This window comes from Prosopis cineraria, unplaced genomic scaffold, assembly GCF_029017545.1.
Source record: "Prosopis cineraria cultivar Desert tree isolate PC_DT_omini unplaced genomic scaffold, ASM2901754v1 PC7, whole genome shotgun sequence".
Lineage (NCBI taxonomy): Eukaryota > Viridiplantae > Streptophyta > Magnoliopsida > Fabales > Fabaceae > Prosopis > Prosopis cineraria.
Genome location: NW_026555338.1, coordinates 16831880 through 16849421, shown reverse-complemented (window position 1 = coordinate 16849421; position 17542 = coordinate 16831880). Strand labels below are relative to the sequence as shown.

The 17542-nt window shown below is 30.7% G+C and overlaps 1 protein-coding gene and 1 long non-coding RNA gene across 2 annotated transcripts; one reads left to right on the top strand and one right to left on the bottom strand.

Annotated features, from left to right (window-relative positions):
* Positions 1–359: 359 nt before the first annotated feature.
* LOC129314895 (uncharacterized) lies at positions 360–2950 on the bottom strand. The gene is made up of 2 exons (XR_008594318.1): positions 2536–2950; positions 360–509 (listed from the first exon to the last, which is right to left on the bottom strand). It is a non-coding gene; the product is annotated as an uncharacterized LOC129314895 (long non-coding RNA).
* Positions 2951–3220: 270 nt separating this feature from the next.
* On the top strand, positions 3221–5232 carry LOC129314922 (cytochrome P450 71D10-like). Its single transcript, XM_054958401.1, has 2 exons — positions 3221–4109; positions 4500–5232. The coding sequence occupies exons 1-2, from the start codon at positions 3231–3233 to the stop codon at positions 5115–5117; spliced, it is 1497 nt and encodes a 498-aa protein (XP_054814376.1). The 5' UTR covers positions 3221–3230; the 3' UTR covers positions 5118–5232.
* Positions 5233–17542: the final 12310 nt, after the last annotated feature.

Here is a 17542-nt window from a genome sequence, read left to right as displayed (position 1 = left end):
TTCTCCCTTTACTGTTTTATAAAAGGGGTCCATATCTTTCATCAAACCCACTGTCACACCCCGAAAATAAAGGGTGACTGGCACAGGTGCGAACTATATCATGCATTCCCGTAAGCCTTAAAATAAAAATTTCTTTCATTTTAAAAATAACCAGATTGTATAAAAATTCTAATGCTACTGTTAATTGTCATAATAAGACTTCAACATTTTTTTTAAATTTCGACAGAACCTTCCCTGTAAATACGATCTCCCAAAAGTTCTATAACAAATTTTTTTTTCAGAAAACAGCATCAATCAGGAGCTTAGCTCCTTCCAGCCAGCAACACTATATAAATCAAAATAAAATGCTAACAACAATCTATGTGGAGCATCTACTCTTTCTTTTAAATCAAAAAGACATACAAATTATATATTTACATTAAAAGTAACAGTACCAATCAAAAATTTCCATCCACTGTAGCTAGTTTGCCCTTCAGAGTCAATGGTGGAATCGGCGTCAGCTAACAAATCTGAGACCCAAATAAATTTTTCCAGTGAATATCGTCCCAACAATAAATAATTGATCATGAATAAGAAAAAAGTTCAAAATAATTATGTAACCAAAGAGGCAACTTCTTACATAAAAATTCCATAAGCTTTGAAATGAAATGGCTCTATAAAAATTAAATAAAATCGTAAATCATTGAACTATCATAAAAATTGTTATTATCACTTGATTTCAAGAAAGCATGTAAATGAAATAAATACTTATAAATAAGTTGCTAAATGAGAACCAATAGAATATAAAATCACCAAATAATCAGATTATAATTACAAGGGCTTATCAGAACAATTATCAAACGTGGACATATAATCCACGAGGGTAAATACCCAAACGTGGCTTATGCCACGGAAACAAATGTGGACACACAGTCCATAAAGGTAAGTAACCAAACGCAGCCGAAGCCATGAAATAAATGTGGACACACAGTCCACGAGGGTAATACAAACCAAACGCAGCCAGAGCCACGAAACAAACGTGAGTACCATGCTCACGAATAACCATCCCTCCGTTCCACGTGCATTGGCCATCGCACGAGGCTAGCACCTCCCATAAACACCCTGCTAGCTAGGTGTACCATGGCGCGCCAAGGGCTAACAGAACTGCCGTTAGCAACCAGTGTTCTGTATAAAATCCCTTTTTAAAACCATTTTCAAACATGCGAGAGAATCATCACTTTCAAAATACAATTCTCATTCCCAAAATCAAACTCGCATGAATACCTTTAAGCATTAAAACTTGTCAGAATAAAATTTCATATCTAATACTCATGCATGCATTTATCAAATAATCAAAAATAAATTTTCAAAGTCGAACTCGCATGAATCATTCTCTGTATCAATCCAATATTTGATAAAATAAAAATTTCATAATCAAAGTCCAAACTTGATTTAACTGATCAAATAACATTTTAAATTTGGTAAAGCTAATTTCTCAAAATAAAGTAATGTTAATCAATAAATATTCAATAATCGCATTAATACTATAAAAATGATTTTCCAAAAAACGTAATATTTTAGTAAAAGAAATTTTGATTAAAAAAAATCAGTTGGGACGGTATTCACTTACCTAAAATTCCCAGAATTAAAATTCACCTCTCACTATTGATCAAATTTCTCCTCCTCCAAATATCCTATAAATCATATTAAAATTCTATTCAACCCTTAACCAATACAATAATTTCTTTTTAACATTTTCAGCACTAATCAACTATAATAAATTTAAAAATTTAAACCGAAGTTATATATAAAAATATATTTCTCATCAACATTTTGTCAAGACACTGAATATGTATCCTTTCCAATCTCCTCATAAGAACTTTAGCGTTTAAGTATTTTCTCAACAAAGTATCGGTCTCCGAGAATTCTAATAATCATACACTATTAATTTCATAATCAAATGTCCTTTGCACCTTTCAAGTTAAATTTATAGATTAATAACTTCTGAGCTAACCCTACTTCCCACAAGAATTTATGAAATTTTAAAGTCAAATTCAATTCTTCTAATAAGCATTTTAATAAGCATCTTATAAACACTAATCTCCCATTATCATATCTAACCTCTTCTCTTCCAACTTCATTTTACCAAATTCTTCAACATCAATCATTCCACCCAAATTAATTTATTCCAAAAATTATGACCATATGAAGATTAGTATCAAGCTTTAAGATGAATTTTCAGCTCAACATTTGAATTTGTTATTCTCTAAGACACACGAGCAGCAGCCAAACACGCTAAAATTCTATAGCTTCAACCATTAAAATGCTCGCACAGAAAATTAGCAAGATGAAGGGTATAAAATTTCAGACATGAATCAGCAACCATAAAGAAAACAAGCAGAAGAAAGCTAATCGAAACTGTGGAAGAAAATTCGTGTATCAACAGCAGCATCTACAGGACAAATTTTTTTTTTTTTTTTCAATCAGCCCCATCTCTTTATCCATTCACACGCACAGAAATGTTTCCGAGGAAGGAGATAAGATCAAGTTTCTAACCTGAAAATTCCTACACGCACCAGCAGAGGAAGATAAAGATTTCCACACACTTACAACAACATCTACAGTGACGCACGGACGAACGGGGGAACAAAACTAAAATTTCTGATCAACCAAGCCTCCAACAACGGTAATAGAAGGGTAGCAGCTCAACAAATCACAGTAGATATGAGCTGGAAACGGGAAGAACGAAGAGATCTTGCAGACGCGCAGCAGCAACAGACAAACTTAAGCACTTGTCAACTTCGGACGATTGAAGCAAGGGTGGTTACTCACGCTAGCGACAGCAACGATGAAAACAGAAGGAAAAACTGCGAAGGTTCGAAGGAGGAAGAAGGAATGAAATCTCAGAGCATCCATCACTCCCTCTCTCTCTCTCTCTCTCTCTGCTGCGTCTGGAAAAATCGAAGGAGTGAAGATTTTTATCTGATTTGAAGGAGGGCAATTCTGTAATTTCACATAATAAAAAGACAGAAAAATAAGACCACTTATGGCCCTGTTCCGGTTCGAACTTAGGACCAAATGGGGAGATGTTTGCTCTGTTGCCACTACGACCACTTTCTTTCTTGTCATAATAATTCCAAAAGCTAATATAATTATTATTAAAATACAAACTTATATATTTAGTTTTACTTAAAATTTTTGGGTTATCACACCCACACCATCCAGTTCTGCATATCCTTAGCCAGCCATCAATGGAGACTCAAATCCCATATTCTATCCTCCTTGCAATCTCTTTCTTCTTCCTTATAATACTGAAGAGATCAAGCTACAACAAATCCATCAAAACCCTACCCCCAGGGCCATTCAAATTGCCTATCATTGGCAACTTACACCAACTACCTCATCACGCCCTGAGAGACCTAGCCAACAAGTACGGACCTATCATTCACCTTCAACTTGGAGAGTTGTCCCACGTTGTTGTGTCTTCCCCAGAAATAGCCCAAGAGATCATGAAAAAACATGACACAACCTTTGCTAATCGTCCCGCTCTTCTTGCGACCACCATAATATCCAATAACACAAGCATATCCTTTTCTCCATATGGAAGCTATTGGAGGCAACTTCGAAAGATTTGCAGTTTGGAGCTTTTGTCTGCCAAGAGGGTCCAAACATTCAGAACAATAAGAGAAGAGGAGGTGTCAACACTTGTGAGGAACATATCAGAACACGAAGGCTTCATTGTCAATCTCACTGAGAAGCTTTATGAGCTCACAAATTTCGTAACTGCGCGAGCGGCCTTTGGTGCTAAGACCAAGAACGTTGGAGAAATCCTTTCAACTATGCAGCGTGTTCTTGAGGTGATGAGTGGTTTCTCAGTTGCCGATCTCTACCCTGCAGTCAAAATCCTTCAAGTGATCACTGGCGTTAGATTTAAAATTGAGAGGGTGAACAGGGAGATTGATATGATGGTAAGGAATATCATCAATGATCACATAGAAAAGAATAATAATCCTGATGGTCAAGTTGGTAAAACGATAGAAGATGATCTGATCGATGTCCTCCTAAGGATTCAAAAGGAAAATGACCTTGAAATCCCATTGTCTGAAGAGAACATTAAAGCAATTATCGCGGTGAGTATTAGTGTAAATTTATGATCCAAATATTTTGTCATTTATTTACTCATCAAGCTAGGGGGCTTCCAATATGCCTTTTCTCTAATGCTCTTTATAACATTCCAACTTCCCAATTTCATTCTTTTACCTGGGATTACTGGCTTCTATTTCAAAAATAAAAGGGTGCAATTGCAATATTGCTTATTTCTATTTCAACTTCAAGATAGCAAAATATTTCTTATTTTATATAGAAGCTAATAATTTAAAGAAAAAAATAAAGCTGGAAAGATAGGGTATTATAAAGAAAATTAGAGAAATACACATTAAAGACCCCTTGCTTTTATTGGGTTCTAATTCAAAACACGCATTGTTATCCCTGAACGTGAACTTATATATACATATTTTCAGGATATTTTCCTTGGTGGAACTGAAACATCAGCAACAACTGTAGAGTGGTCAATGTCAGAACTTCTTAGAAACCCCAACAAAATGAAAAAGGCACAAGAAGAGGTAAGAAACGTTTTTGGAAGTAAAGGATATGTAGATGAATCAGAATTTCATCATTTGAAATATGTATCTGCAGTCATAAAAGAAACCCTAAGGCTCCACCCGCCAGCGCCATTGCTACTTCCTAGAGAAAATAGCAAGGGGTGTAAGATTAATAGTTATGAGATACCTCCTAAGACTAAAGTCATAATCAATAGCTGGGCCATTGGAAGAGATCCAAAGTATTGGCATGAGCCAGAGAAATTTGAACCAGAAAGATTCCTAAATGCCTCAATTGATTACAACTTTAAAGGCACAGAGTTTAAGTACATCCCATTTGGTTCTGGAAGGAGGATATGTCCTGGAGTCTCATTTGCTGTAGTTCTTGTTGAAATCATGCTATCCACTTTGCTTTACCACTTTGATTGGAAACTTCCGAATGGACTTGAGCATGAAAAGTTGGACATGACTGAGAACTTTGGTCCCACTGTGAGAAGGAAAAACAGCCTTTGCTTGATTCCCATTAGATATCACCCTTAATTTGTCCATCTACGTTATTATGTAACTCCATCGACAAATGTCTCCTTTAGTCATAAGCCTCCATTTTCTATTTTGTCATTATGCAAACTGCATGGAATTGTATGTTTCTGATCAAATAAAGTTGAACAATTCATAACATAACAATCTTTTTCTTATGTCTTTCACATACTTTTTATTGTCAATACTGTGATTTTAGTACATTAGAAGTTTAATGATAAATCTTAAAATATTTTCAAAACTTACTGTCATCGATGTCACACAATACCCACACACACAGATATATATATATATATATATATTTTTGTGGTTGCATCAATACAAATCTGTATATTCAAGCCATCATTTTTATTCTAAACATCAGTTATTACTTACATAAAATATTTTGCCTTATACATTGAAGTGTAAAAATGGTGCCATAGTTAATATTTATTTTTTGTTTTTTTTTTGGAATCAAGTGGTCTTGGGTTCTACTCCCATCAAGACCACCCCTTTCCAAAATATAATTAACCAACCATTGCTTACCGGCGATGGCCAAAGCTCTGGTGATTGATAGTGGAGGGGTCATGATTTTTTTTCCCCAATGAACTAAGGATACTTTGGTAATTGCATATGAAAACTTATTTACAAGAGCATGGGACTTGAGAGTAATTTGTATGTTTTGTGAAATTTTTTAATAATTACAATCTTTATGAGGGACTTTACACTTTACAGTGATTCTCCCCTAATAAGAAAGGTGTTAGTTTAGAGGTAGTGAGAATCCTTGAATTATAGGAATTAAAAAAAACATACACTTCTTTATATTAAAAATAATGGGAAAATTGCAAATAAGTTCCATATAAGAAATTTATTATTTATAAATAAGTCTCACAAATTTGTAAGAATACACTCAAGTCCCACGAGACTTAGTTGTAGCTAATTTATCATGTAAAATGACACAAGTGCCCTTGGACTCTCCCTCCTTTGATTAGCATTGACTGACTATTGGTGGTAATTGGCCAGTCATTGGCCGACCTTGATCAGTCAAAAATAATTTTTTTCTAAAAAATATTTTATTAAAATATCAATACTTTAATGTTTACCAGTCAAATATCATAGATTAATAAATAAATAGTCATGCTTTATCAACCTCTTACAATATTAATACTTTAATATTTATAAATTAAAGTTCACAAATCTAAAAGTTAAAAATGTAAATTAAGATATCTAACTTGTAATTCTATGAAATTTATAAACTTATAAATTTGCAAAGTTGACCTATAAACATTAACCTATTAATATTATAAGATGTCGACTTGTAAATGTAAGAAGTTTGATCAGTAAATCTTGAAGATTTACTTGTAAATTTGTGGTATTTGTCTTGTAAATATTAAAATATGAATAATTCAATTAAAATAATTTTCAAAAAAAAATTACAACATCTGCTTATGATGGTCAATGGCTGTTGGCCACTAGTCATTAACCATTGATGGTCAAGGGAGTGTGAGTCCACGGGTATTTGTGCCATTTTAATTGGTAAATTAATTACAACCAAGTTCCATAGAACCTGAATGTATTTTTGTAAATTCATGGGACTTAATTGTAAATAAAATTTTTTATATGAGATTCATTGTGATTTCGCAAAAATAATACACCTTTTTATAGAGAAAATAATACACTTTTAAGAGCTCATCAAAATGTTTGCTAGAGATTTCTTAATTTTCTCAAGATTAATACATAAAAAAATCAAATAAAATTAAATGGACATGTTTTCACTTTTATAAATAAATATATCATATGACGAATACAAATTAATTTTCAATTTTTGTCAACTTTTTTTCTTTAAGTTTTGGTTGATTCTGATAAACTGAACAGATTACAAAAGCATGCGACAGAATTCAATTCATTGTTCCCCCAATTGATTCCAATTTTTTGAGTCAAACAAGTTCACCTCTCTATATCAAAACTTCAAGATAATTTTCATTTAAGGTCTTCAAAGAATATTAATGACAGTTAAGGACCTTAAAATTTATGAATTTTCATAAAAAGATCATGATCTTTAGTTGTGATTAAATTTTTTTAATTATTTTTTCTTAGTACTCATCTTTTATATTTTCAGTACTCTTTTTTCTCATTTAACAGTCATTTTTAGTATTCTCAGTTCTCACTTTTTATTTTTTTTATAGTCTAGTCATCTTAAATATTTTCAATACTTATTTTCCATGGTTTCAGTGCTGAAAAGAATTAAAGATAAGTGTATTTCGGTACTAAAAATATGGGAGATGAGTATTGAAAACATCTAAAATGACAACTGAAGATTGAGTACTAAAATGCTAAACATGAGTACTGAAAATATAGAGGATGAATATTGAAAAAAAAAATCAACTCAAAAAAATTTTAATTTCAATTAAGGGCTATGATCCTTTTTTTGAAATTTTAAAATTTCAAGATCTTTAAATATAAATAATATTGTTAGAAGATCCTTAAATGTCATTCTCCCAAACTTCTATGGCAGCATGTAGATGCCAGAAAACGCTACTATATCATACATGAATGTACATCCATTATTCAATCTGACCAATATTAACGTTTGAACATTTGAATAATATATTATCATTCTATATAATATATATATATATATATATCTGTGTGTGTGTGTGTAAAATAATGAGTGGATTCATTGTATCATTGTTTCTTATTTCAATTTCCAAAAAAACGAAGAAGAAGAACAATAAGAAATGGATTAGAAGACTATATACACGTGCATCTACGGACTTTGATGAGCCTATACTTTATGAAAATTAATAATTATTTATAAGTTATTCTCCATCTACCACGGTAGAGTGGTTTTTGGGGTTCTAAAATTTAATCTTAATCTTTTATAACTTTAGTATTCCTTTTTAACTAGTTTAATCTTTTTCTAACAATATTAGTTTTTAAACATCACTTTATTAAGTGAATCCTTTTATAACCATGGCAGCCCTATAAAATATATATTAATTATTTTCAACTATAATTACCTTTCAAAAATGAATTTGAGAGTTGGTTTTAAACTCTGTTAGTAAGGTTGGGAAGTTACACTTTCCCTTGAGCAAAGTTCGGACATGTCCTTATTTTTCCTATGGGCAAGTCCAAATATGTGTCCATGAGCAAGACTTGAGCTTTAGCAGGCTTAACTGTGAGCAAATATAAACTTGTTTATTCCTACACGTGGGCAACATATACGAGTATGGATTCTGAATTAAGAGGTGTTTGGTAATTCAACTCAAAATCTTCTTCTAATTTTGGACTATAAAAGGTTGTTGGATTTGTCTTCTAATTTCAAAGTTAATAACCTAAAAATATTGTGCTGATGAAGGAAAGCTTATGATATCAATTGCTCTTTCAGATAAATTTTTGGGGCAAGATTACATTTTAACCCTAGTCAGAAATTTTCAACTAACAATCAACATTGGTTAAACATTACTATCAACATTGTTCCATTTTTTAAACTTCTAGGATAACACTATGTCAATCAAAAGTTAATGATACAAATTGCACCTAACCAAAAACTTTTAGGGTAAACTTGTCCCTTAACAGCAAAAAAAAAAAAAACAAGAAGAAGCAAGTGATGCAATTATTCTAATCAAATCGGTCAAAATAGGTTGGTATTGAAAATGAAGATTCAGTTGTAAATCTTATAATTCGAGAAAAAATGTTACCTTTAAAATTCACCAATCCATGACTTTAAGCATGTTAATTTGATGTTGGCCGAAAAAATAAAGCATGTTATATTTGACCCGTTCTCTAACATTGTTTGCATAATTGACATATTAGTTGAATAAGGACTTTTTTATGAACATTCTCACATGAGAATTTCTTATATTGAATAAGAAATATATATTTTGGAGTAGCTAGTGAAATGAAAATGTCCAAATGCTTTTTATTTTTTATTTTTTGACAAGAATATGTATTAATATAAATGAAAACAAACTAGAGCCTACTATAACAACATTAATACAAATGTAAATACAAATTATAATGAATAATAATATAATATAAAGGAAAATAATGTATTGTCTTATCATTGGTTGGTTTAGAAAATAATACTCTATCGAGTCCTTATTATATATAAGGCACCTTTGACTGCCTTATTGGAATGAAAGAGAGGTGATTAAATTATTAATTTTGTTTGGCAATAAAATAAACTTATAATTTTACCCCTATTTAAATGAAAAACTTTCAAATTCATATTACATTATCAAATTTAATGAGTTTAAATAAGGTTAATATTGCAAAAAACTTAATTAATGCTATATCAAGTGCCTTATATTAATGATAAGAAAATTCTCCTTTGAGGCACCCTATAATAGGGACGAAAGGGAGTATATGAGAAAAATAAAAGATAATAATTTGAATAGTGTATAGATATAATACAAATAAAATAAACAAACAAAACATAAATACTGAATGCAATATAAAATCTAATAGTTTCTCTTCCACTCGTCAATCCTCGATTTTGACGATAACATATGAATCCTCTAAAGTTTTATGAAAATAACTAAAATGTAGTAGGGTTTTATTTAGAGTAAATTGGCCCAATGGCTATGAAACATACAGTTTTAATAAATTATGGATGAAATTTTTGAATATTTTGAAATATGGCCCATGCACAAAATTAATTAGAGGTGATTTTTCCTTTTTATCCACAAAATAAATATATTATTAAAACGCTTTGCATAAATTGGTCCACGAATATATCTCCTATAACTAACTAAATGATTTTAACATTTAGCTAACTGAATCAAATCTATGCACAAACATCCGTTATATCTCTCCTCCTTTCATAATCGTTCCTTCCTTCTCTTAGAGGGCGAAAAAATTAAGGTGATATTCACAAATTGCTTTTTTGATGTCCTATCAAGTGCATTCTTATGCAAGAGACATCCCAATATGTGTAGTTCAATTTTTGTACCTTTGCAAACAAGTCTCGTTGCTAGGCTTCCTTGTGTGAAGATAAATGTAAACCCAAAACTTTCATTACAAAGGGGTATTTAATTCTCTGTGATAAATTAAGAAGTCTATATTTTTTTACGAACTATGCTCGATCTAATTTGGGTAAATGATTGTTTTTTTTTTCTAATTCATGATAGTATATCAATGATATACAATTGTATATTACTGATAAACTATGTCAATGAAAACTTATCAACACTATTTAATCTCGTAGATATGAAATGCTTAATCTTATCATTTCTTAAAATGAAAAATGGAATTTATTAGTATAGGTATTTGATACTTCATGATAAGCTAAGATATCCAAAAAATTTTACGAATTGTGTTTGATCTATTTTAAGCAAATAATTATGTTTTTTTTCATATTTTTATTTATAATAATATATTAGTGACATAAAATAGTATGCCACTGATAAACGATATTAACAAAAACTTCTCAACAACATTTAATTTTATGGATATGAGGATGCTTAATCTCATCATTTCTTTCTTTCTTTTTGAAAGATGATCAAATGAAACTCTTCCTTTTTTGAGTATTTGAAAGAAGCCTTTTTATTGATATGGGTATTTTTGTCATATAAAGCTCAACTAAATGTTAAAATGGCTGTAATACAAAATAAAACAAATGTTTGGCTGTTTATTGGGTTTGATTCTATAAAATAGGCTATATATGCAAAAGCCCCTATTATTTAAATATTTTATATTTGATTGTGTTTAATAACTTAACGTATGAAGTTTATTGAGATTTTTATATTAAATAAAACAATGAATTGATGGAAAATATAAATGAATATATAATTTAAATTATATTTAAATACATTTATTGCCATATATTATCTTTTAATTATTTATAATTATTTTTAATAGCTATTTTTTAATAAACCTAACATATTATGGCTTTCCAATATGAGTTTACATTTAGATTACATCCTTCATACACTTAAAAAGTTTTTACTTGAGATTTTGACTACCTTCTAAATATTGCAACTTTTTATTTAAAAAATCATAAGTAAATTAAATATATACATATATATAAATGTGTCTAATCTCAAAATAATGAAAACCTAAATTATATCACCAATGTGTACCTTGAATAATTAAGGATCGACGTCCAAAACCCTTTATGATAAATTACGCAAACTATAAAATTCATTAAATGCAATTTACAATCTTAATTTTTATATGATTTAAAAAAAAATACCATTCATTAATAAGAGAGGGGAAGAAAATTTAAAGAGTGAAATAATGAGGGATAATATTGAAATAATCATCACTAATGGAATCTTTTTTCTTTTTTCAAAATCATCTTGTATTTTAAGATACCAATCATCTTCAAAAATATCTAGTTCAAAATATATATTTATTTAGGGAAAATATAAGCAAAAGAACTCTAAAGAAATTTTATATTTCAAATTGTCCAATTTAACCTGTCCTATTAGTTTTCCTAATTTATTCATTTTTGAATTGGTTGTTGTTAAAACTCAAATGGGTTATTATTTTTAACTTTAGGGGTAATTAGATCTTTTCCCACAAAAACTTTTTTTCTTATATATACCACGGGATACAGTGCAATATCAGAATATTAAGGTCCTTAGCTAATACAAAACTTCTCCAAGGATCCTCTAGATGATATTTTCCCATTTATTTATCAAAATTCCAATGATGTAATAATGAGAAGACGTTTCTTGTTTGTGATTCCCCCTTTTCTCCCCTATATCAAATGGCTTTGACTCGAAAGGATCCAATAAATTTAAGTCATAAACAAGAACTTGAATAGTGTTTTTGACTTTCTGACAGCTGAGTGATTATAAAATGAAAAAATGAAGAATAAAATTGAAAATTTGATTCAATAAAAGAAATTCAAAAGTTGATTATGCTATTATTTAAAGGAAAATCAGACATAATGAAAAAGAACCAATCTGTCCCTTATATATATATATATATATATATCAAAGAGAGCACCAGATACTTGTGCTCTTTTGAAAAAGAAAAATTTTCATCATGTTTCTTGGCACCACCATGTCGCGCTTGCTCCCACTCTTGCCTCCTTCGGCTTCCCCAAGTTTCATAACTCCCTCCCTCTCTCTCTCTCTCTCTATATATATATATATATATCACACACTGCAAGGACTGGCTTCAATGTTCATCATTATGATCAACATGAGATTTGAGCTTTTTAGATTTAATTTGATCAGTTCATATTTTAAATTTTTAACTTGTAATTCTAAGAAAATAATTTTTTTAAAAGTATTAGTTAAAAATCATCTTTATTTTTGATAATCTATTTATCAAAGTAAAAATTTATCAAAATTATAAAAATATTTAATATTAAATAAAGAAATATGGAAAGTCAACTTATAAAAAATGTAAAATTTTTTATATTAAATTTGTATTGTCCAAATTAAATCTAAATCTAGACTATTCATATTGGCAATGAGCAGATTTATTAAAAGCTTTCATAATTCTTTTAAATTTTTATTTTGATAAACAAATATAAATATAAAGATAATCTCAGTTCTTGATACCATCACCTATTCTCCACAAGCTCCCTTGTTCCCTCAGTTTTTGAATTGGTTATTAGAAAATCATCACAAAGAGGATCATGGGATCTTCCTGGTCGTAATAATGAGTTATTGTCTACAGATTCACTTCTATCAGCCTTGGCTTGTGTTCTTGCACTAAAGCAATGGAGTGTTGGTGAACAACAAATCAATAGAGGTATTGATATGATTGCTTACAGTAAAAGAGACAGACAACACAAAATAGAAAAAATAATTGGGAGATTTTCTTTTATTGAAGCACTTGGATATATTGAATCAAACATCGCTGCAGCTCATGATGATAAACAACTTTCTCCAATTGGATTTGATATTATCTTTTTTCATTTACTTGAGCAAGCCCAAAATATGAATCTAAATCTTCCTCTTGGAGGGAAATGCTCAGGGTCATTTATCCAAAGGAGAGAATTGGAGCTCCAAAGGTACCGTTTTTTCTTAATTTTTTCCTTGTCTTCTTCGTATGCTTCTTTGACATCTATAAACTGCTGAAATCAGCAGAGTTCTTCATGCATGGTTTCAGATATAGCAATCATTTCCCACATCATAAAACAATTCTCAAAAGCCATAAAAATGAGACTAATTTCTCAAATTGGCTCCCAAACTCTTTTTTTTTTTTGTACAATATTCCCCTTCAACTTTGAAAGCAGAGCAATTTGGCCCCTACCATTAACAAAAATGAACTTCAAACATTAGTTGACCAGTAAATAACATGAAAGGGCAAAACATTAGGGAAAACGATAGATAGGTCTCAAGATGACTAATTAATTCAAATTAGGTCCCAAGTGCCAAATTTCAGAAATGTGCAAGTTTGTCTTTCAATTTTGTAACTTTATTGTGATGAATTTACAACTTTTGTTTAAAATTTTAACATGATTGAAGAATAAAAAAATTATTTTTCATGTTAAAATTTGAAACATAAGTTGCAAATTCATCACAACAAAGTTGCAAAATTGAGAACTGAACTCACAAATTTTTAAAATTTGACACTTGAGATTTAATTTGAATTAATTGGTCTCCTTGAGACTTTTCTATCATTCTCCACAAAAAATACAGTAAAAGATCCAAACATTACAGATAAGGACCCAAAAAATTTCAAAAAAGGGCCAAGAAAAATTTATCGATCATTCTCTATAATTTTTGAGGCCATCTTCTATCATTTTCTTATCAACTTATAGTGAGAATTAACTTTTGTTAATGATAAGAGTCAGATTGCACCATTTTAAAAAGTTAAAAGGAGAATATTGCACAAAAAAGAGAGTTTAGGGTCTCATATGCTATTGGACCTATAGTTTAGGATCCAATTGATTCTTATATCCTAAAAATTAAAACTTGTCTATTTTTTTTAATTTAATCAATCATATTGAAGGATATTTTCAGTGAAAGTAATACTCTTGAGCACTTTTGTGTGTGGCAATATTGCAGTGGTAGCAAAGCAGCTTAGAAGGATGGAAAGCAAATGTCACATACATTTCAGAAGGGTTTGGGAAGTCACAGAATTGGGAAATGACAATGAAATTTTAGAGAAATAATGGCTCTCTTTTTAACTCTCAAGCCGCATACACTCGTATTAACAATGCACACTGCCTTGATTATTTGGTTTCACTATTGGATAAATTTGAACATGCTGGTTTGTTATTTCAAAACCTACTTTGATAGATTTGTCTTCTTCTTCTTCTTTTTGCATTACATTAATTTTTGGGTTTTGCACTATTTAGTTCCAACTATACATCCTTTTGATGTGTATGCTCGACTCCATATGGTGGGTAGTCTTGAGAAACTGGGGATCAATTTCCATTTCAAGGAGGAAATTAGAAATGTATTAGATGATACAAGGAGGTATCATTAAAGTATCCACATTAATTTCCTTTGTGTAATTGGCAAGCTTCGAATTGAAGAAGGCTACAGAATTTAATCTATGTTTCTTTTTTAATTTCAAAACAGAATGTGGCAACAAGAAGATGAGATAGTTTTAGAACCTACCACTTGTGCCATGGCATTTCGTTTACTACGTTTGCATGGATATGATGTTTCTTCAGGTTTTGTATCTTTAACTTCTTAACACTAAATCTTTGTTTCATTTAAATAAGATTTTTTTAAAAAAGGCTGGTATTTGTATATTTTCATATGCCCTTGATTGTTTTTCGAAGGACAAATTCTTCAACACCCTTCAACGTTATTTGAAGGATGTTGAGGCTGTTTTGGAATTACATAAAGCCTCACATATAGTTTTGCATTTTCAATTTTGGATGAACTAAACACCTGGACAGGACATTTTCTTCATGAATATTTGTCTTCTTCCTCGAGAAATACTCATAAACTTTATAACAATATCGACCACTAGGTATGAATGTGCATTATTTTTGGAATCAAAGGGGCATGCAGTAATAACCTGAGACTAATTACAAGTAAGATTGAAACCGCAACTTCCTACTTATAGGGGAGCTAACATGCCATTAGATTATAAGGTCATTTTGCTATGTGCATTATTATATATAGTAATCTTACAAATTTGATTTCAATTCTCAAGTTTAATAATTCATTTATCAATTTTAGGTATCTTTTGCTATGTGTTTTCCTCATCATGCTTATTTGGATTTTGTATTCAACCGAAGATCTATAGACCATTACAGAGTGGATCAAAAGAGAATTTTGAAATCTTCATATCATAATACCCTTCTTGAGTTTCTTGAGTTATATTGATTACTCACTTCATATTTTATGGATATTGTCATTCAGTTCTTTGAACCTCACAAATAGTGAATTCCTGAAATTGGAAGTGGAAAACTCTAACCACCGCCAGTTGTTATTTCATGAAGAACTCGATTTATTTAATCGGTTAGTACCTTTTCCAAGCCTAAAGCTGAGTATATATAGAAAATTTGAGTTTTTTTTTATGTTGATTGAAGAAATTAGTATATATATTTTAAAATTCAAAGAACACATCATTAAATTATATGTTTCACTGAAAACATCCAATTCTAGTTAGCATTTTCATCCTAACATATAATGTCAGTGCTTGAATCACTAATAAGCATGTAATGATAATCAGGTGGGTTATGCATAGTGGACTAGAGAAACTACATTTTCCAATTTCAAAAACAAAAGCTGCCTATACCTTCTTGTCTGTTTCAACGACACTCTCCTCTCCTGACTTCGTGAAGCACGTTTTACATGGGCAAAACAAGGCTTGCTCGGCTGTGTGGTTGATGATTTCTTTGATGTTTGGAGTACCGAACATGAATAGATAAATCTCATATAGTTAATGGAGAAGTACATTGGACTGTGATAAACCATATATTTAGTTTTCTCTCTACGTACATGCTTACATACATACATACATACATACATAAAAGATGAGATTATTTGTTTTGAACATTAATTGAACTCAGGCGGACATGGATGTCAACAAACAAAGTTGTTCTGAGACGGTGAAGATACTATTTGAAGCATTAAAGAAAACAATGTGTGAGACTGCAACCCAAGCATATAAAGTTCAAGGACGTCGTGTGCTGAACCACTTGATTCAGATTGTAAGATCATAACTGTTTCAATATCAGCTTAGTGTTCTAAAGACTAGCAATATCCTTTTATTCTTCATTAATTTCATCATCAAACTAAACTCCATTGACGAACTATATTTTATGTGTTTTCTAATCACATGAATGTTGTCATTGATCAAATTTAGTGGGTGGATTTGCTGCGGTCTATGTCAAAGGAAGCAAAATGGTCTAGACGCAAGTATGTTCCAAGCATAGAAGAATATGAGCATAACAGAATCATAACATTAGCATTGGGACCGATTATCATCCCTATAATGTATCTTGTTCGACCCGAGCACTGGCTATCATTGAAAGTGATGAATACAATCGCCTCTTTGAGTTTGTCGATCTCCATAGGCGATAAGTAAATGATATCAATGGCTACCAGGTGATCATTAGCTTTTTCCTTCATCTTAATTTTGTTTGTTAAATTTTCCAATATTTGGAAGTAATAGTGAGAGAGGAGGAGATAGTTGTAACACAGTAAGTGAATTAGATTGTATATATATTTGTACAGAGAGAGAAAGAACAAGGGAAATTTATCAACTCAATAAGCTTGCGCTTGAACCATGGGTGTGGGGCAGGAAGTGAAGAACAAATCATAAAAGAGATAGAAAGATTGATGAGACAAGAAAAAAGCTGTTGAGATTAGTGCTGCAGAAAAAAGGAAGTATGATTTCAGCTGATGTCAAAGATGTTTATTGGAAAATGTGCAGAACACTTCACCTAGCTTATAAGAAGGATGATATGATTCATGCCAAGGAGATGCCTAATGAGGTGTTGAACGTCTCAGATATAGTTCTCAATGATCCTATCATTTTGGATTCATAGATCACATAGCATTCCAAACTCTCTAATTTCATTGGAAACTTCAAATTACAAGAAGCTTGAAAAAACCAGGGATTAAACATGACTAAGTCCTTCAGGGCCATAGAAAGATGAATAAAGGGTCTATGGGTTGGTCCAATTTATTATTGTAGAAGATTAAGCATCATTAATCTTGATATTCCTATAAATATAGGATGTATTCCATTGGCCTATATAAGAATATGTCAAACATTAGTGTATGTCGACTGTTCCAATTAATGAAAAAAGTTTATAGAAATATTAATCTTGATATTTATCATTAATCTTGATATTCCTACATAAGAATGTGTCAAACATTGTTTATGTTGACTTTTTATTTTTAATGAAAGAAAAGTTTAGTTGAGTTAGGTTATGGGTGTTCAGTAGGGCTAGGACATATATTCAAGCTTAAATAGCTTCTGGAAATATTTACAAATTTTTCACCTTGAACAAAGTGTAATAATATATCTTGATCAATGGACAATTCATCACGTGTGGGAAAAGTTTACCA